At 43.9% G+C, this 20,807-nt stretch overlaps 2 protein-coding genes and 2 long non-coding RNA genes across 14 annotated transcripts in view; 2 read left to right on the top strand and 2 right to left on the bottom strand.

Moving 5' to 3' along the window:
- The window catches only part of INPP5D (inositol polyphosphate-5-phosphatase D), a 95,063-nt gene extending 86,979 nt beyond the window's left edge, over window positions 1-8,084 (top strand). For 2 of the 7 annotated variants that reach the window (XM_084846753.1, XM_084846746.1), the window contains 3 exons: window positions 51-167; window positions 2,383-2,634; window positions 4,161-4,881. In XM_084846753.1, coding sequence (XP_084702879.1) covers window positions 51-167; window positions 2,383-2,634; window positions 4,161-4,815 — 1,024 coding nt within the window. In that variant the 3' untranslated portion in view covers window positions 4,816-4,881. Of the gene's footprint in view, window positions 1-50; window positions 168-2,382; window positions 2,635-4,160; window positions 4,882-6,947 lie in introns of those variants that run through there. The other 5 variants (XM_084846749.1, XM_084846748.1, XM_084846752.1 and 2 more) reach the window with 5 other exon arrangements.
- Window positions 1-19,618, bottom strand: part of LOC146351190 (uncharacterized) — a 51,917-nt gene extending 32,299 nt beyond the window's left edge. Inside the window, exon 1 of the long non-coding RNA XR_014789546.1 lies at window positions 19,450-19,618. This is a non-coding gene — a long non-coding RNA (uncharacterized LOC146351190). The remainder of the gene's footprint in view (window positions 1-19,449) is intronic.
- On the bottom strand, window positions 838-4,204 carry LOC146351192 (uncharacterized). Its single transcript, XR_014789548.1, has 3 exons — window positions 4,116-4,204; window positions 1,030-1,074; window positions 838-925 (listed from the first exon to the last, which is right to left on the bottom strand). It is a non-coding gene; the product is annotated as an uncharacterized LOC146351192 (long non-coding RNA).
- A 342-nt stretch (window positions 19,619-19,960) lies between the features above and the next one.
- ATG16L1 (autophagy related 16 like 1) overlaps window positions 19,961-20,807 on the top strand; it is a 43,702-nt gene continuing 42,855 nt past the window's right edge. For 3 of the 5 annotated variants that reach the window (XM_084846773.1, XM_084846771.1, XM_084846775.1), the window contains exon 1: window positions 19,961-20,533. In XM_084846773.1, coding sequence (XP_084702899.1) covers window positions 20,419-20,533 — 115 coding nt within the window. In that variant the 5' untranslated portion in view covers window positions 19,961-20,418. The remainder of the gene's footprint in view (window positions 20,534-20,807) is intronic. The other 2 variants (XM_084846774.1, XM_084846772.1) reach the window with 1 other exon arrangement.

Raw genomic sequence — 20,807 nt, 5'->3', positions numbered from 1 at the left:
AGAAAATGAACATAGATTTCAAAACTCACTAACCCACCTTTCCCTGAAAGGGGCACATCTTCCAACAGGCAATCCTCTCACTTGGTGGCCAAAGAAGCAGCAGCTATGGCTCGCTATCGTGGAACTACAACATCTCTAGATGAGTCGTGCAAAGAAGATCTCCTGCGGTAAACTCATGGTTTTACTTTAGGCTTCCTCTAACTGCACATTATGTTAATTGTGTGGTTTGCCACCACATTGGTTTTTCAATGTTTTAATCTTACGCACTTGGTGGGTGAGTGGGTGGGAAGCATTTCCATTGGGACCGTAGCGCACAGGTTCTACAGTAATTTTCTTACTAATTTGTATTGCACACCCTCTGGCACTTTATATTGAAATTGGCCCTTTGTTGACTACATAACAGTGAAACACTGGATTTGCCAGGTGTTACCAACTGCTATGTCCTGCTGCTAATTTCAAATACTAATAATAAAGGTCTTATCTTAAACCAGAATCAACACACAAAGCAAAATGGGTTTAAGCGAACTTATGAAGTGCAAGATTGGGATGGAGCTACCATTAAATAAATTTTAATAGATAAAATAATCATATAGTAGGTTATACTAATACACATCAACCTGTCCCATATGCGTTTCAACCCCAAGGGTCTTCGTCAGTGGGACAAAGAGTTACCATATCTATAACCCTCAAACACTCAGTTTCCTTAAGTTAATTTTCAAAATTGGACCTGCAAGGAAAAAACAAGGACAAAGATAGCAGGTTACAGTCACCCTTTGCCGCTTTCATTAAATCAAACACACAAATTTAAACTGATAAAAATATGTTTACCAGAAAATCACTCTTGTATAGCTTGTCTGTTTCGTCTACTTTGGTCAGTTACTGGATGCAACAGGAAGAGAAGGGAGGAACACATTCCCTTCTATCTCTGAGATATATAAAGAATGCAAAGGTATGCCATATTAATTGTCCATAAATAACTTGGCCAAAGACCAAATAATCTAGAGGAAATTCAAATGGAAATATTCTTACCATAACCAATCGCTTGCATATGCCGGCCCGAAGCATGATGAAGTCCTGCATATGAAAAGTATATACACTGCAGGTTTGGCTGTAATCCCATTCTTTGAGGTTTTGTCTGTTAAATACCAGCCAAGGCCAAAGCCTTGTGCAGCTGTGTTATCACCTCATTAGAGAGTAGATAATCACAGTGGTCTTCTCTTAATTAAATCACTTGCATGGCTCCCGATCTGAAACCTTATGAAATCCCCTTACGGGCACACACCAGACTGTTACAATTTCAACAAATAGTGCTCCAACAAACTGTGATATAAAACCAACGCACTATACTATACAAAACCACATCTACAAACAATGGCAAGTAAAAAGCAGAAAACAAAATTCAGTTCAGGGGACAAGGGAAAAGGACAAGAAAAAGGAGAAGGTAAACAGAATTATAATACTGGCATCCAGATACACTCTATGTTGAGCCCCTGGGGCACTGTTGTCCTTAAGGTGAAGATCCACAATATTTCCATCCTTCTTAATTGGTAGTATAATCTCATCCCATGTCCTTGGGCGCTTTCAGTTGTCCAGAACCTCATGTCCTTGCCCTCAAGTTGTTATTTTATCTAATTTTATTAAAACTTATTTGATGGTAGCTCCATCCTAATCTTGTACTTCCTAAATTCTCTTAAGCCCATTTTGCTTTGTCTGCTGCTAATTTCACAAACACAAAATGGGTGGGTTTGGACTGATATTAAGAAGGTAATGTGTGAAAGGGAGATTTGCAAGAAACAAAGGAGAAGGCTGCATTGTTATTAAATACATAAATGGGTCTTAACGGTGAAGTCTAATATCAAGAAAATATCCATTTTCTTATCATACAGCAGTAAATTGAATAGGATTTAAAGATATACTTGTAATCTTTGGGAAAAGTTATTGTAAATAATATGGATTTAGAGCAGTTTTGTGATAGGATAAGTTGATAGGTTGCGAGGCCAACCCTATCATGAGGCAGGATTAGGTGACAGGTTTTGAGTGCTGTTAAAGGGTGGCAAATTGGCATTTATTATTCTTCCTTTTTTGTTTTTCTGTTACTTTGGAAGGGTACCATTTGGATTTTCCACCTCAGCCACCAAAACATCTCAGGCCAGCCATGGTCACTAGTCTTCAGACCACATTTCCTGAGGTGTGAGTAGTCTGATGCTGATGGTGTCTAATACAACAACATCTAAAATGGTGGTGGAGTCATCAGCCCACCCCATATGAAAGCTTACTGGTTCCTCACTAGCAGCTACCAAGAGTGACAGACTATCTCATTTCAATAACTGTATATTCTATGAACATGGTTTATTTCCCTCCTCCATAACTCTTTCTCTTCAGCAGTACAGTGACTACAGATGTCACCAATCCGAGCTACTTACGGATGGCTGCTTCCTCTCTGCAATTTTCTGCAACAAGCCAGCTTAAGCAGATTCCTTCGCCAGACCAACCACCTACTTTCTGGAATTATGAGCTACAACCCAAAGACAACACTTCTATGGTGGGACTAGAGTCTCCCACCACACCTTCCACCCTGTCACCTGGGTCTCCAAGAGCACACACTCAGTCTACAACTCACCGAAAGGATCAAGTGTGAGTTTTCTCTCACCTCCTAGATATGTTTTATTCTCTTCTAGAGATGTAAAATTTCCTGAAATTTTGAGGCCATGGAAAAAAAGTTTTTTCCCCTGAAAAATTGGAAATTTTGGAAAAACTGAAAAATAAGCAATACTTATTTTTTTTAGCGCCCTTTACAGATCTAAAGTCACTTTGTTGCTTTAAGACAGCCTTCCCCAACCTGGTGCCCTCCAGATATTTTGGACTTCAGCTCCCATCAGCCTCAAGCAGCATGGCCAGTGGTCAGGAATGCTGGGCACTGTAGTCCAAAACATCCAGAGGGCACCAGGTTGGGGAGGGCTGCTTTAGGAGCATAAAGCAGCCTTTCTGTTCCTAAAATTATTTTATGTATGGCTTAGTTACTTCATAACATTATCATATTTTAAAACTTTTAAAATTAACTCCAGTTAGTAAATTTGTAATTATTGTCTGAATAGATTAGAACTTCATTAAATGACTGCAAACAGCATCAGAAACACAGGACTCTATAGAACAAAACCCAGGCTGTCAAGAATGCACATTTACTGTCATGTTGGAAAATTGAGCATAAATGTCTATCAGTAAAATATGCTTTAGATCAATAATTTTAATAAGGAATGAAAGAGCTAACTATGCTATTACAGAGAGGATTAAAAATATTTTCCCCATGGTTTCATTATTTCCAGACATTTTACATCTGTAGTCTTTCTATAAAAGTGTTCTTATGACATAGTTTTTAGAAATCATTTTGCGGGGGAGTAAAGCATGGGTAACAATATATACATATGTTGTCTTAAATTCGAAAAGAAAATATTTCATGATCCAAAGCTGTTCAATTTTTCAGAAAAAAACAAAAACAGTCCTTGGGGAAAAAGGGTGTTTTTTTTTTCCAATTTCCCCCCTTTTTTTCCAGGCCTTCACATCTCTAGTCTCTCCACATTTTGACCTGATCTTTAGCAGAGTAATTCACCAGGGTTTGAGAGATTACTAGGCTGTTGGAGTGAGGTATGACTAGAGTCACCTTTCTAAAAACCTTAACTGAAACACCACCAGCACCACCATCTTGTTTTCATTATAGGTCTTGCAGATACAATACTTCTGTCACTCTGGAGTACTCAGTAGGGGGACTGGTGTCATACCATTGCTATTGTGTGAAGCTTAGCATCTCCCATTCTTCTTAACCAATTTTTTTCTCATCTGCTTTCATCACTGTCATTTTGACATTCCTTCAAAGCCAGCCCAAGACATTTTACTGCCTGAGGTGGAACAGCAAATGGTGCTGTCAAGTCAAGGAGCATAGTACCCAAGGCTGGCCAAGTTATTTTGGCACCTGAAGCATAAAAACCCACTTGCCCCTCTCCTTCCCTGGCAGTAAAAATACAACAAGAATAAATTGAATCACTAATAATTTGCTGCCCTTTCACGACACCCCAAAAGGCAGCCTGGGACGGCTGCCGCGCTCTGTTTAATGATCTTACCTGAACTTGATTCCCTTTTGGTTGTTGTCTCCTTTACCACTGCAGATACACTGAGGTGAGGAAAAGCATGGTAGAACCCTTGCCACAAGAAGATCTGTACATGAAACCAGAGATGATTGACAACCCACTGTATGACTTCACAAAATCCAAGGAGAAGCTGCAGTCTAAGAGAGAGCATGAATTCTTCAAGACATCAAGAAAAGAACTCCCAATTATCCCTGATCAGAGCTTCCCTTTCACCAAGTTACAGGAGGTTGAGAGTAGCAAATCGTGTAGCAAGCAACAATCTTCCCCACCTTTCCTAGTCCCCACAACCAGATTTCGTTCTTACACCTGTTCCAACCAATCGGAGGAAAAGGCTGCACTCAGTGAAAAGACTCAGAGCAAGCAGAAGCCCTGTGCCAACTTGGATCCCGTAATGCCAACAATCAAGAAACCCGTCAAATTCTCAAGATCTGAAGCAGGGCAGAGTAAACCTCCCCTTCCATCAAAAAGCCAGGTAGTGCTTGACATGCAGAACATCAAAGTGCGAGATTATCGAGAGAGTTTGGAACTTCCACACCACAGAAAGCACCAAAATGAAGATGGGACTGTCAGCAGGACAACTGTGCCAGTAAGGTTTAAGATAGGAACAGTGCCAGCTCCAGATTGTTTAGGGTCCTTGGGCAAGACACCGTCAATGGGCCCCCTCCTTCAGTGAGTCTACCTTCTCACCACCACTGTCACCAGCAGCTATTGCTGCTCATCCTCTCCCTCATCATTGCTACCACTTGCTTGCTTGACGGGCAGAGAGCCAGTGAGCAAGAAGGCAGCAGCATCTGCTGCTCCTTCTCCTCACCATCTCTGTGGTCTGAGCCAGAGCAATAGGCAGGTGAACAAGCAAGTTGCAATGGTGAAGAGGACGAGCAACTCCAGGAGGCTCTTGTCAACGGGCCCCCTGCTGGGGTGTGGGCCCTTGGCAGGTGCCTGACCATGCCTACTTCTGATACTGGCCCTGCATAGGAAGCTGCCTTGGTCCATTTAGCTCAATGTTGTCTACACTGACTGGCAGCAGCTGTTCAGAGTTTCTGACAGGGGAGTTTCTCAGCCCTACCTGGAGATGCTAGGGTTTGAACCTGCGCCCTTTTGCATGCAAAGCATGTGCTCTATCACTGATCCACAGCCCATGATTTTTGGTAGTAGGTTTTGGTAAGCTAGCGTAATGCAGTGTGATATCACAGGTATTGCATCACTGCAAGTTTAGTGTATCATCTGTTGAAAATGTGCTTTGGGTGAGGTGTGGGGACTATGAGACAGAAAGCTCTTGAAATATTGGCTCTGGCAATGTCTCTATAAGAACATAGAAGATCCAAGAGTTTGATTTTCATTTGCCACCGAGGAACTCGTGGATTTAGATTATAATCGTGGATTTAGATTATAAATAAGGTAAGAAGAATGCAAGTCTTAGACAGGTAACCTGAGGAGAAGTCTTTAAAGTTTATTTTAAAGCAGGATTGAAAAACACATTGGTAGTAACTGATCATGAGTTCAGTGATGACATAATATACCCTGCTGTAGTGTTTATGATGGATCCATTTCCAGGAGACCCTCACTGCAGGCTAATCCATTACAGGTCTTCTACTGGACTGCTAGGCTAGAGGACATTCCAAGATGACACAGGGAGAGTACTGTAGCCCTAAGCCTGAATGGATCCAGAGACAACTGCCCAGCTGTGTTTGTAGCCATCTTAGCATTTCAAGGCTTAGGGTCGATCTACACTGCGCCCACCATCGCAATGAGTTTGGTGTCCCGTCAGGTTAAATGTTCTCGCATTAAAACGTGATTATTCACACTCACCCATTTTCCCCATTGCAGTGCTTCATTGAATGTGTGAGCTTGGTTCACACTCGAGCACTGTGCTGTTCTCCTGCGCGCGCTTGTCTGATCTCGGATGCTAAGCGGGGTCAGCCCCGGTCAGTAGTTGGATGGGTGACCGCCTGGGAGTCAGGCTTCCTGCATTGTGCAGGGGGTAGTTCTATCCCTTCAAATGAGACTAAGTTTTACCCCCTCCTATCCTCCGCTCTGGATGTTTTTTTTTAAATTAAGGCGTTATCCTCGCAGAATCGGGGCTTCTCCACAATGTTTTTTTTTTTCTAATTCAGGCATGATCTTCGAAGCTTCGAAGTTGTGAAGCTTCCGAGATCAGACAAGCATGCGCACATCCAGCCCTTTGCTTGTTGCTGAGGAAACAGGGGCTGCTGAGGAAGCTATGCGAACAGTAGCCGGAAGAAGACACAGGGCCATCGAGAGCTGTGATTGGACAGGAGGGAAATACAAACACCGCCGTATATGGACAGGTGGGGGAGGGGACTACGACCGGATACGGTAGTGAAGGCAGAAAATCAAAGCACATTAAGGGGAAATACCAGGATATTAGGGTATTGAAAGCAAGAGCACGGAAGTGGGAAATTCCGGTTCCAATTCGAGGCGGGTACTGCATAGTGTGAAAGGCGGGTTGTGAAACCTCATTGGAAGCGAAAAAAGGCGGTAAGTGTAGATCCAGCCTTAGTGTCTTATATCTGAAGGTTCCAGTGTACTGGATACTACAGAAAAGCACTGTATGCACCAAAACAGTCATTTTGGTTTGGTTTGGTTTGACATAAAGTGCATCTACCAGCAATGGTTCCCGATGTCACCTATAAAACAAAACATTACTTGAGGCAATGGGTGGAGGGGCTGTCTTAAACTGTCTGAGATCAGGCTTAAGATGTATGCTACTTGCCTCTGAGCAATGTAACTCCTATAGCAATTATTCTGCAAATTGAAGAGTGGATGTTCTTTTTGTCTTTGCAGTGATTAGGAACATCACAGACAAGATTGTTGGAAGAGTCCTGAAGGAAATCGGAATGGACATTTCCCAGACATGCTAATATCCTCTGGCTTGGTGCACAAAGCCATGGATTTTTAACGTGAATCTCTATATATCTCCTGAAATACAATGGAAGACTAATTTACACCACAATTCATCAAGACTTCAGAGACCAACAAATGCTGTAAAGGGTTAATGTTTAGATTTTTACTTTGCAGCTTTGGTAATTCCTTCAAGGGCAAGGAGGTTGTGAATGTTTGTGTTACAAAAGGTACAAATGTTGGGAATGGGAAATAACACAGACTGGGTACATCCGAAGAAGGCTTTGTACACATAAGTTGCATTGTAGGTTACTACAATGCAGATCTGAATGGGGGTGTTTCTTTCTCAGCAGGAACCAACTGGAAAACAGCCCAGCTTCATTGAATTTTTTCTCTGGAGTAAGGAACGAAGAGCAAATAATACTCAAGTTTTGAACATGTACAATGTTGTAAGTTTATCTTCAACAGAAAAAGGACAGGAGGAGTATGGGTTTTCTACAGTTATGAAAGGGTGTCCCTTGGGACCACAGGTCTGTTGGTAGTAATCGCCACTGGATTTTTTCCCCCTCCAACCAGTTCTGTATTTCTTTGATAACATGAATTGGGACACAGGAGGCTCTGCCTCAGGTACAGAAAGTTTTCTACATTTCAAGGCCAGAAAGACCTTAATCATCTGATCTGTCCTCCTATATTTGTTTGCTTAGTAATTAGAGAAAATGTGGAAACTTGTTTATCATCTTCAGGTACAAATGTGTAGCAAAATGACCACTGGTTAGTCATTTGAAATTAAATAACCATGGGTTATTCAGTCCAGCCTTTTAAAAAGTTGACCTCTTTGTAAAGCACAATGTCTTACAGGTTGTTTTAGTTGCCTCCTTCTTAGATTCACATGACATCAGCTATAATGTTTAGTTTCTTTCTGTTTTTGCATCCCTCTGTGATGCTTACAAATAGCTTTGCCATAAAATTGTGCAGTTTATGATGTCATCTTTGCTGCTTTTCCATGTTTGTTGCTAAAAAAATTAAAAGGCAATAATTCCTTATCAAAAAATATAAAAACAGATGATTATCTACCTTTTGGTTGTTAGTTCAATGCAGACTTTGTCACACAACCCTTTGTCACCTGAAGACTCTGTGATGCCTGCTCTCCTCCAAACCAGCATGAGCAATCTTCTATTTGCTCTCCACTAGGCATTAGGCCTCTCTGACTCCAGCTGCTCTGAGATGCAAACTTCACATCAGGGCCAGCTTCAAGTCTGAGTGGGCTTGGGCAACGTGGCCCCCTCCTCTGTCAGTGAACCCTGGTGAACTCACCTGCTGGCGGCAGGCGGCGGCAGCGCTCCAGGGAGCACTCTGAGCAATGCCAAGCAGCTGGACATACTTGCTATTTTAATTTCTCACAACATCCTAGAGCGACACTGCATAAGGGGAGATATTGGGAATTGTAGCAGTGGCTAGACGTAGCCACGCAGTGCTGCTGGGAGTGCCAGGCCAGACTTTAAAGGGCTCCCATGCTAGATGTGAGTGGTGAGCCCTTCCGGGGCACCGGCACCCCAAGCATTCACCCAAAGATGCCAGCTGCTGATACGGGCCCTGCTTAGGGCATAGTCTGAGAGTACATGATGCAGCCACCTTGCTGAAGCTAAGCAGGTTTGGGTCTCGCCAGTGCCTGGATGGAAGAGCGCCTAGGAGCCCCATGTGCAACACCTTGCATTTTTGTGTATAGGCTTTTTCTGTGCTGATGCTGGATGCCTCGGAGCCAAGATGGGGGAGCTGAAGTGCTTGGTTTTAAAGGAGAACATAGATATAGTGGGTATAATGGAAAACTGGTGGAATGGAGAGAACTCATCTCTCCATATAAACTCTATAAGAAGAGTGTACTGGGGTGGTGTTGCTCTGTACGTGAAAAAAGGTAGTGTCAAACAAGCCAGAAACCTCAAGAGGGGCAGACTCCTCCACAGAATCACTCTGGGTGACAATATCAGGCTGCAACAGTAATTTAGTACTGGATACATGCTATCGCCCCCCCTGACCAAAACGCCTGGGGTGATCTTGAGATAGAGAATGAAATCAGGAGGGCATCCAACGACGGTGTTAGAGCAGTGGGTGACTTCAATTACCCTCACATACAATGCATACATGCATGTTCCAGTCACAATAAAGGGGTAAAATGCGTCACAATAAAGGGGTAAAATGCACCCCAACCCACCCTGAGTTGCCCCACAACCCTAACTCTCCCCAGGCCACCCCGTGGTTCCCTCCACCTGTCTCCTGTTCGCCCCACACCCCTCTCCAGCACACCCTGGATCTCTCCACAATCCTCCCCACCAGGCGATAGCTTGCCCTGCAGCCTTCCCCAAACCTTACTAGATATCTATTGGGGGGGGCAGTTAGCAAGTGGCACTGCAAAGCATCTGGTTTGCAGCTCCCAACTCCCAACCCTCATCTTCATTCCCTAAGGGGGGGCATGATAAAGGTTTATAAAATTATGCACATTGTGGAGAAAGTGGATAGGGATCTTTTCTCTCTCCCTCCCTCCCTCCCTCCCTCCCTCCCTCCCTCATAAAACTAGAAGCTGGTTGGTAGGAGATTCAGGATGGATAAAAATAAGTACTTCACACAGTGTATAAATTGTGGCACCCGCTACCACAAGATGTAGTGATGTCCATCAACTTGGATGGCTTTAAAAGGGGATTAGATAAACGCATGGAGGATCAGGCTTAGCAATGGCTACTAGTCATGATGACTATGTGTTACCTCCAATATCTGAGGCAGGATGAATAGCACTTGCTGACAAGCATGAGCAGGAGGGTGCTGTTGTGCTCCTGTCCAGCTTGTGGGCTTCCCATTGGGGTAGCTGTATGGCCACTGTGCTGAAGTAGAGATGCCTTTGGTCTGATCCAGCAGAGGTCTTGTTATGTTTTAATGTTTGAGTGAAATGTTCAGTACCAGTAAGAAAATATCCATGAATGGAAGGATTTAGCCCTCCTAAGACTTGGGGAGGGGGGGAGGGGATGAAGACGTTAACAGACAACTGAATGATTAAGAGTCCTTCGAGGTGCTACATCTGAAATAAGTATTAAGAACAATAATTATTCATTGTTTCCTTTCTTTTCTCCTGAACCAAGCATTGGATCCCCTTGACTAATAAACTAGTTTCCAGTTTAGATCACATAAAGGCTGCTGCTTTCTTCCCAGAAAGGTCATCTCTGACTGAGAGCAGACTCCCTTCCAAGGATCAAATATGTTGCTTTTGCCACACAGCCAATTTATTCTAGCCATTTCCCCATTACATTACTGTGAGTGCTGAAAAACAGCTTGTTTCCCACAGATACATTTCCCAACTTTAGCTCATTTCTTAAAATAGCGATGTTCTTTCAGTGTGCTAAATTTCCATGGAGATCCAGCTGTCAGGAATGCTTGAAGGTTTTCAGCTAGAGTTGGTAACATACAGAATACAGTGGAATTTGAAAAGCATGGCTGTTTCCCCCCTGTCCCCCCCAGCACAGATTCCTTGCACAGCTTTATATGACATTCCCAAGAGTCCTAGAGAATGGAAGGGCCAGATTTATTTGACAGTACTGCTGAAAAGGTCCCTGCCATGCAAGAGCTGTGTCACCAATGTTCTTAGTCACCTATGTGATTTTAGAGCCTTGTGAGTTCTGGACAGATGTAAAACTCAAGAATGGGTTGCATAACAGAATATACCTGTTTAACCAAGGTACCACGCAGAGAGAGAGAGAGATCCTACCGTGGTTTTTGGCTGAGTGCCGAGTGTGGTGTGAAGCTGGGAATGCAGGAAGTGTCCTGGGGAAAATCAGGTAAATTCTCTCCAGTTCAGCACTACGCTCACTGTAGAAAGCCTGCCATATGGATTGAAAAGCTGGCAATAATCACTGTAAGTTGTGTGAACCAGCACAGACTGAAGCACCCTGTACAGCTGGCCTGCAGGGATCAAAAGTGCTGAAATAGCACGCCTGATTCCTTTTGTAGAATAACAGATGTCATGGTGGGTGTATTGTGTTGTGCAGGTTCAGAATTTGTGGAAACTCCTTACTGCCTTGCCCACTCAAGAGAAGTCCACAATTTCCATCTCACAACTTTAGCTCCAAAGAGATATCTGCTCCCATTCAGTTTTTCAGAGTCTTTGCATGCCAACACTCCCCTGAATCAGATATTAGACTTGACAGAGCAGTTGTGTGCAGAGCATGGGGGTGGGCTGCCGATGCAGAAGGTTTAATTCAAGGTGGAAATAGTTTTATTGTACAATAACAATTAATATGTCAGGTGGAAGTTGCAAAATTTGGGGGCAGTGAGTGTGATATGCTTAATAGACATAACTATATGCCAAGGTGTAGATTATATATGGAAGCAAATTGGGGATCAGATGGAGGAGGTCATCTGCAGTCCAAGTAGAGCTAAGAACATCAGTATGCAATTTGTATGTAGGTTGCTTCTGCACTAGATGTTTAGTTAGGAATTAACATCATTCATGTACTCTTTACGGAGAATCCAGGCGTTGTTGCTAACCTGATGCATTAGTGTTTTTGTGTCATTCTCTTGTCTTTTTTTCAGACCTGATTTGTGAACAGGCAACTGAGCTACTGAGGCTTTTAAGGGCTACTATTTCTTTAATTAGAAACTTCTTCCTCTGGGATGAATAGCTTATTCTGACTTTGACTCCTGTTCGGTGCAGCTCAGTATTACTACTGAATTACTGATTCATTAGTCTGTAAGTAGCCAGTTGTTCCCATGGAGGGATGGGACTTTAATTACTAGCTGTTTTGCAATAAAAGGGGGGGAAGGAGGGGGAAAGACAGTAAATTAGTAATTAAAGTCCCACCCACCCTCATGGAGAACAAAAACTGAGTTAATTACAGAGCAATGAAGGGGCAATTAGTAATGCTACACCATGCTGAACAGAAAGCAATTATAAGAGCAGAAGCTACAAAGAGGAACCTTTTAACTGAATTGCAGAGGACCTTTGCAAAATGGGACATACTTCTGAGCAATCAGAAGGATCTTGGCCATGAGGACAGGTACAGATATTGTGCTATATTAAGAGCCATGTGGAACACTTTTTCCAGCTGACTGCAGAAAACCAATGCTAAAGGGCCCTAATGTGGAAGCATATCAAGTTTCTATGTCTAGATCTGGGTGCTGCTCTTTAAGAAGGATACAGACAAAACAGAACAGGTTCAGAGGAGGGCAACTATGATGGCCAGCAGTATGGAAAACAAGTTCTGTGAAGAAAGGTTGAAGGAACTGGATACATTTAGCTTGGAGAAAGAAAACTAAGGGGGAACATGATAGTTTTGGGCACATTTATGTGTAAAAGCACTATACTATTACTACTAGCAATAACAATAATAGGACTCTTCAAATACTTGAAGAGATGTCACATATAAGAGGACAAATATTTGTTCACTGCTGCCCCAGAGGGCAGGACTAAACTGAATATACTGAAGTTACAGGAGGGTAGATTTCAGTTGAATATTAGCAGAAACTTATTTTCAATAAGAGCACTTTGACAATGGAACAAATTATTTAGAGCAGTGATAGGCTCTCCCTCACTGGAGGTCTTCAAGCAGAGGCTGTTGGGTATGTTCTAACTTTGAATTTCCTGCATCAAGCAAGGGTTTGGTCAAGAAGGCCTACAAGGCCCCCTCCAACCAGATAGCCTACAAGGCTCCCTTCTATACTGTATTCATAATAATCATTCTGTGTAAAAGTCACTTTTCTCTACAGCCTTGCTTATGGTTGCTTACTTCTATTGACAAAAGCATCTAAGGAAGCAATCCTATGGTCCCTAGACAGCATATGAACAATCATAGGATATTTCAGATTCCATGACCTCAGAGGGTGGAATCTGGGCTCCAACCCCCCCCCCCCCCCCGCAGCTGGCAGGGAAAGAACTGTGCTGGCTGCTCTCCAAGGTCAGGAACCTCAGAAAAGTGACATTTCAGTGGACAGGGAGTGGAGGAGACTGGAGAGGCCAGGATACGAGCTATACCTCTCCAGCCTCCTCCCCCTCTGAAACGCCCCAGCTAGATGGGCAAAAAACTCCAACTAGTGACAAATGCAGGGTGGGAGGATGGGGATGTGAAGATCACCTCTGCTGCTCGTCCCGCCCTGCACAGGATTAGTCTAAGCCTTCAAGTTCAGGGACTTATGATCATGGAGTGCGCAGCCCATAGGATTGCACCCTAAAGGTTCTATTCGGAATGTGGAAGGAGAGTACTATCTTACATGTTGTCACATTTGTTCAAATACTGGTGTAATAGTCTTGTTTTTCTTCTTACTTATCGTATATTCCTGCATGGTGTCATGCACTCCAGGAATGTATGGTCAGTATAGTACACCATAGGACAGAACACAACATGAATCCACACTACAAATTGCTAAGAACAGTTGTACTTTCTTGTTTTTGCTATGCTTCTTTTTCTTGCAAATTTTATTTACAATTCTTGCCTAAACCAGATTCAATATGCAGCACAACAAAAGCTGTGAAATAGACAATACAAGCATTCACCCACACAGAATTCTATGCTGAGCTTATGATGAAATATGCATGCATTTGCTCTTAATTACAAATTTGCATTTCTTTCTTAATGATTTTTAATTTTTCCCCTTTCAGCTACAAACAGGAAGTAAAAGCAGTTTTGTCCTATAACTCAGTTAAGGATTCATGTGTTTTAGAGCTTCAGCAGTATCCAATCAGACAATTAACATAACAGAAAGGGGTAGTTCAAAGCTGCTTTTAAAAAGCTTTTTTTCCTTTTGTTTTTTTACAGAATTAGGTTGTATGTAAACAAGCATATGGAACACTCTGCTAGGATTGTTAAAATATTTGGGCTAGTCATGATTTCAATAAAACAATTTTTTTTTAATACAGTCATTTAACAAATAAAAAAAACAAATAGTGATCATTACAGTTCTACAGTTAGAGCCCCAAGTGAAATTAAGAGGTCCACTGTGTTACAGACCATATGTACACAGTGGGCTGCAATGATCATGCAAGCCAGGTCATAGAAAAGCACTTTGCTAAACCAGATAAGTAGCAATCTATTTGCAGTCAATGACATGGCATGTAATGTACTCACCATGACACATCTAAGATGTGGATAACTTAAATTAATTGCACAGGGTCAGATAGAGGGGAGTAATAAGCCCAGGTATACTGAAGTATAATTCTAATGCAGGTCCTCAGTTTTAAGGCAAGCTTTTCCTCATTCAGTTTACAAGTGTTCTGGTAAAAATAATTATGGACATTCTACTTCCAATTTGCAAATGGCTTTATTTTTAGTTATTTAGATTTTCCCAACACTAACCCCTAAGAGTTCAGGGCTGAAAGGTCTGTAATTTCCTGGATCACACCTAGATTTTGTAAAATTAATTTATGTTACTCATGCTCCAATCAGCAACACTCATCCATCTGCAGCCCAGTGTGGGAAATGCAGCAGTGAAAGGCATCCACAGGAAAAGGTGCTATGGCCCTATGCACAGCATTGCATTACATCGCCCTTTACTTTCTCCACTTCCAGCCCTCTCCCCCTCCCCAAACTGGCCTGGAGCTGCATGAGGCATTGCTTAGATTGAGTTTTTCCAGCAGTGCAAGATGCATTGTCCAGACCACCTCTGGGACCATAAGAGGAAGAAGATGCTAAGCTGTACCTCCGCAAACACATGCACACGCAATAACCACCAAATCTATAGGCATTAGCTATCAGAACTAAAAACAATAACATAGAATTAGTTCATGTTTTAACATTGAACCTAATCTGTGAAATCACTGACACTGGAAGCAAGAAAAATTGGACACAGTAGAACACTACCATTTCTATTAAAAAAGGGTGGGAAATGTGTGGTCCTCCAGATGTTGCTGGACTACAACTCCCAGGCTGATGGCTAGGGCTGATGGGGGGAGTCCAACAGCATCTAGAGGGCCACAGGTCCCTCCCCTTCCTATAAAAGATCATAACAAACTAACCTAAATAAAAAGGCTTTGTATAGCTTCTGGAAACCTTGTACTGTACAGTCTCCTACAGACTTCCATGGGTAGCAATTTTGCCCTGGTACCTCAGTGATTATATCATTTACTCTAGAGCAGGCTTTCTCAAATTAGTGCACTCCAGATGTTTCATAGTATAACTCCCATCACCCAGACAGCATGGCTGAATGGTCAGAGAGGGCACTAAGTTGGAGAAGACTGTTCTAGAGCTTCAGCAGCATCCAAATTATTGGGGCCATCATCGATAAGGTCCTGTTGTGTCTCCACATTGGCTTAGTGTCTTGTTGGGACCCATCTCCCTACACAGGTGAGCCAGTAACCTTCGGGAGGTTCTCCCACCCCACATCAACATGAGCCCATTTTTACTGTCAGAACCAGGATGCCAACCACTATTTTTTTCACATTTAATAACATTTTAGACTGAGGGTAGCCAAAAGATCAAAGTGGCTAAAATGCCTGCAAAGTAACACATGCTTCATGGTATACATGTATCAGCTATTTATCACCCTAAACACCCATTAAACTGTCATGTACTCTGGCTGTGCTGTGCAAGACAGTGACAACACTTTTGTTGTGCTCTCAGAGGAGCTATTTATACACTCTGAGTCATGCTTCTTGAAATGGTGTTCTTCCACCAGCTATTAAAAATTAGAGGCATCATTAATTCCTACAAAAGCCACTGCGTGCGCTCACTATTCTTCTTCTTGGAGATGGAAACATATTCATTGTTTCAGTTGCCATTCCCCAGAGCCCTAGTGAAGTAACAAATATTCCAAACTTAAAAGGTTATTTTAGGCTTCAATCCTATACCAACCTGGGATGAAGCCCCATTCAACTCAATGATGCTTACTTCTGAGTAGACATATACAAGATTGCACTGCACATCATTGATATGACTTTAAGCAGCTGCGCCTGCAACATTCAGAGTAGTTTTGCAAAGTCTAACAAATGTGTTCAATTTCCCCCAGTTTAATTCAACTTTTTGTTTTATAAATTTAAAAGGTGTGAATTATGACCACTTTTTGTGTGTCGGTGATTACACTGAGGAGACTGGTCTGTGTTAGGTTGCCAAAGGCCCAGGTGGAGGGAGGGTGAAGAACACGGGAAGACTTGATCCCACGTTTCCTGGGGCTTTCTCCCATATAAGATGGAGTATGCAATGGCTTGCAAACAGGTATCTAAATCCTTTTTATTTAAAATGTTTGCTCTGCTGATTGTGCCTTATTAATAATCTCTATGGCTGGGTTCACACAATCGTGGGGGTAAAAGAAGCCATTGCGGCTTCTCTCGCATGAATGCCAAATGTTACGTAATTACCTACGCTGCAGTGCAGGTTGGCATGTTGTCTGAACCCGGTGTGCAGTGCGGCAGGGGTGGCTTTGTACCCACCCTACAACCCCTACTTCAAGTTGTTGTTATAGGGCGTATATGAAGCCATCCTCACCACACACTGGATTTGGACAACATGCCAACCAGTGCTGCAGCACAGGTAATTATGTAAACAATGGGTGAGCATGCAGCCTGTACGGGGGCAGGGGGAGAAGCCACAATGGCTTCTTTTAGCCCCACGATTGTGCAAACCCAGCCATAGAGATTCTTAAGAAGGCATAATTGGCAGAGCAAACATTTTAAATAAAAAGGGGGTTGGACTCCATGGTCTTATAGGCCCCTTCCAACACTACTTTTCTGATTCTATGATCGTGCAAACCCAGGCTATGTGTGGCTTGAAAGCTCACAAGTTTTATTTTTCAAAGCCAGTATTGGAACAATCAGGACTCCCACTAACTGCCCCAGACAGGTGGAATTATTTACTTCTGAAGTTGCTCCAGAAGTTTAGTAAGAAAATATTCTGGAAATCAGCATATGGATCTTGCCATTTGTGGTCAGGGGTAAGCCAGGAGGACGTTTTTAAATTGACATTTCATTTTGCCTTTAATAATTTGGTATTGGTTGTCATTTCTGGATGAGATAGATTCTCTAGATCCATTTCAATCTGGCTTCAGGCCTGGTTATGGGACAGAGACTGCTTTGGTTGCCTTGTGGATGACCTATGTCTGGAGCTGGGCAGGGGGAGTGTGTCCCTGTTAGTTCTGCCAGATCTTTTGGTGGCTTTTGATACCCTTCTGGGGCATCTGTTTGAGATGGGACTGGAGGGCACTGTTATATGGTGGCTCCGCCCTTCCTGGAGGGGCAATCTCAGAAGGCGGTGCTGGGAGACTTCTGTTTGCCACCATGGCCATTGGCCTGCGGTGTCCCACAGGGTTCCAATTTATCCCACACACTACTTCGGAAACCAGTGCAGACCACATTACTGCAGAGACAAGACAAGACAGAAGTGCTTTTGGTCAGTTGAAAGGCAGATCAGGGAATAGGGATTCAACCTGTGCTGGATGGGGTAACACTTCCTCTGAAGACTCAGGCTCGCAGTTTGGGTGTACTGTTGGCTGATGCTGAATTTGGATGCCCAGATCTCGGAGGTGGCCAGGACTGCATTGCACAGCTGAGGCTAGTGTACCAGCTGTGCCCATTCCTAGAGACATCTGATCTGACTATGGTCCCACATGCCTTAGTTACATTCTGTTTGGACTACTGTAATATGCTTCACATCGGATTGCCTTTGAAAACTATTCTAAAACTTCAGCTGGGCCAGAATGCTGTGGCCACACTGTTAACGGGGGCTGGTTACACGGAGCATGCGACTCTCTTTACAACAGCTTCACTGGCTCCTGGTCTGTTTCTGGGAAGAATTCAAAGTGCTGGTTATGACTTATAAAGCATTATACAGCTTGGGACCAGGCTACCTGAAAGGCTGCCTTCTTCCAAACAAGCCTGCCCAATTCCTAAGATCTCTGGAGAGGGCCTTCTTTCGAGTCTGCAGCCTTTAGAGGTGTGTTTGGTGGTGACTCAAGAGACAGCCTTTTCGGTGGTCGCTCCCAAACTAGGGAGGCTAGGTTTACTCCCTCTTTGATGTCCTTCCACCCACAGGCAAAGACTGCATTATTTAACAAGGCCTTTAACCTGTAAATGGGTCTGGTGGGTTGGGGGCTGTTTTTAATAATAGTTTTTTTTCTGTAATGTTATGTTTTTATTGCATTTTAATGTGTTGTTTTAATCAAGTTTAAGGTTCTGTAAGCTACCTTGAGTGCCATTTTTGGTAGAAAGCTAGGGTACAAATTAAATAAATAAAAATTTTGAGCTCAAGACATAGTTGCAAATAATTATGTTGTCATCAATGAAGGATCACTGCCTTAGTTTCCATTTTCTCATTGTTACATATTGGGAATGTCTCTTCTCAGTTTGCCATTCATTTTCTCTGCAGTAATGTGGCCTGCACTGGTTTCTGAAGTAGGATTTATTAATAGTTATTAATAAACTATTATAGTTTACACACAGTACAATCCTACACATGTTTATTCAGAAATCCCATTGAATTCAATAGGGCTTACTCCTCGGTAAGTGGGTATCGGATTACAGCCTCCATCACACACACAAAACTTTAAAAATGTTTCATATAACGTAATGTTAATCACCTTGTACTTATTAAAGAATAGCAGCAACTGAAACATATTCAACATTTACTATCTGTACAGGTATTGATGGAAGAGAAGATATTTTATATCTATATATATTTACCTTAACATGCATATGCATTAGTCAAGATTCATACATTTCTCCTCAGAGATTTAGGGCGCAATCCCATACACGTTTAGGCAGAAAAAAAGTCCTACAACTCCCAGCACTCGCCAGCGAGCCATGCTGGCTGGGGAACGCTGGGAGTTGTAGGACTTTTTTTCTGTCTAAAGATGGATAGGATTGCGCACTTAACTTCTAGAGAGCTGAAGAAAGGCAACTCTAGCTACTCACGCCAACAGACTTTGAAAAGGCATCCCTATAATCTCTCCAAAAGGCAAAACACGGACAAAAATTTACCAGGAACAAATATCTGAAAACAAAAACGATTGCTGCTAAGTAGGGACAGGGCAGTTGGAGCGTATATTAACTTTATTCTGTCTTTCTTTTCAACGAAGCTCCGTAATGTAGGCACAACAGTAATAAGTTGGGTTTGCTTCACTTTCCTGGCAGGCGAAACATTATTCGCGTTGCAGTGGTCTCAATCTGAAACTGGGGCTGAGGGTGTTAAAGCATGCTTTTTCTAAGTAAGCCACGTTTTTATACAGGGGTTCGGGGAACACACGCCTAGGACTGCACCCCAAGGCACACTTACCTGGGAATAAGCCCCATTAATTTCACTGGGATTTACATCCGAGTATGCATATAGCCTCAGCCCGGGTGTAAATCCCGTACAACGTGCCTGGACTGGGGGCGGGGGAGGAATAGCTGCTTCCTCCTCTTGGTGAGGCTGAGCTGAACTCCAAGCCTCTATAAGGAGCGGGAAAGGAGTAACGAGCATCGTTTGGAGCGGGTGGTACTGACCCGGTCCAGATGGATAACACGTAAAAGGCAGGGGCTTCTATGCGCAGGCGACCAAGCACGGGAGAAGCGCGAAACGCATCGGAGCGCAGCTACGCGTTTCTTCCCAAGAGAGCCGCCCCTTTCCTTCAAAACCTACGCTGCCCATAGCAGCTTTTGTCTTTCCCAAGATGGCGACTTCAGAAGCACCGCTTCCCAGCATCCCTTCCTAAGGCGGCGTTTAGTACACAGACTTGTTTGTTTCTCTCTGGGCGGGTTAGCGAGGCCCCCTCCCCGCAGCCATTTTCTAGAGTCGTCCAGCGAACTTGCCAGACCGCGAACGCGACGCGCAATGAAAGCAGAGTCACAGCTACGGATGAGCCGGGCGGCGGAAACAACCGTTAGGGGTGCGTGACTACCGTGAGACCCGTGCCGCCGCCGAAAGGCGACCCTCTCAGACAGGCGCGCGAAGGCAGCATCGTGATAGTGCTTCGCCTGCGACTCGGGGATGGAAGGGCCCCTAGTGACGCTCAACGACTCGGACCGACCCAGTGCCTGCGGGAAGTTGCCGCGGGACTGGATGGGGGCTGCGGCCCGGCTGAGGAGCGGTGAGGGGACCCTGCAGATGTGGGAAGCCCCCAGCCGCCTTCCTCCTCCTCCTCCTCGGTAGCCAGCGGTGAGCTTCTTTGCCCACCCCTCTTTCCTTTCCCCACGTGTGGGCCCAGTCGGCTCAGGATGGCTGAGCGTCTTCCTCCTCTCCATGCTCTTTCCAAATTGGGCTTCTCGGTGCTTGCCGCTCGCATTTCCTTTTCCCTTCCACGCTCGAACAGACTGCCAGGACCGTTTGACTGTTTTCTCCCTCTTTTGCTGCTGCTGCTTCTTCTTGCTTAGGGCTCAGCGTCCCGCTGTCGTAGACCCCTTTCGCAGCGGAAGGGTATATCAGGCCGGCCGAGCTCTTGGGCAGGCTGATAAGGCCGGCCGAGTTCCGGCAAGATGACTTCTGGGCTCAGGGCAGCGAGTTTCCCCGCCTGGAAGCGGCACATCCTGGACGAACTGAGGCGACGGGACCGACTGCAGAGACAGGCCTTTGAAGAGATCATCTTGCACTGTAAGCAATGCTTTGGGGGATAGGAAGTTGCCTTATCTATCTAGCCCAGTATTATCGACATTGACTGGCCACTGCTCACCAGGGTTTCGGTTTCAGGGAGGATTCGTTCCTAGCCCTACCTGGAGGTACTGGGGATTGAACCAGGGACCTTCTGCACGCAAAGCATGTGCTCTGCCACTGAGCTATGGCCGTTTCCTGTAGGTCTTGAGCTTAACTAGTGAGGTTGTGTCAATAATTCTATAATAGTTGGATTCAAGCATAAGTATGATGCCCT

Source organism: Heloderma suspectum, chromosome 3 (assembly GCF_057233095.1).
Source record: "Heloderma suspectum isolate Gila_16-S chromosome 3, 16-S_ref, whole genome shotgun sequence".
Classification (NCBI taxonomy): domain Eukaryota; kingdom Metazoa; phylum Chordata; class Lepidosauria; order Squamata; family Helodermatidae; genus Heloderma; species Heloderma suspectum.
The sequence above is the reverse complement of the archived record's forward strand: the minus strand, read 5'-3'. Positions and strand labels throughout refer to the sequence as shown.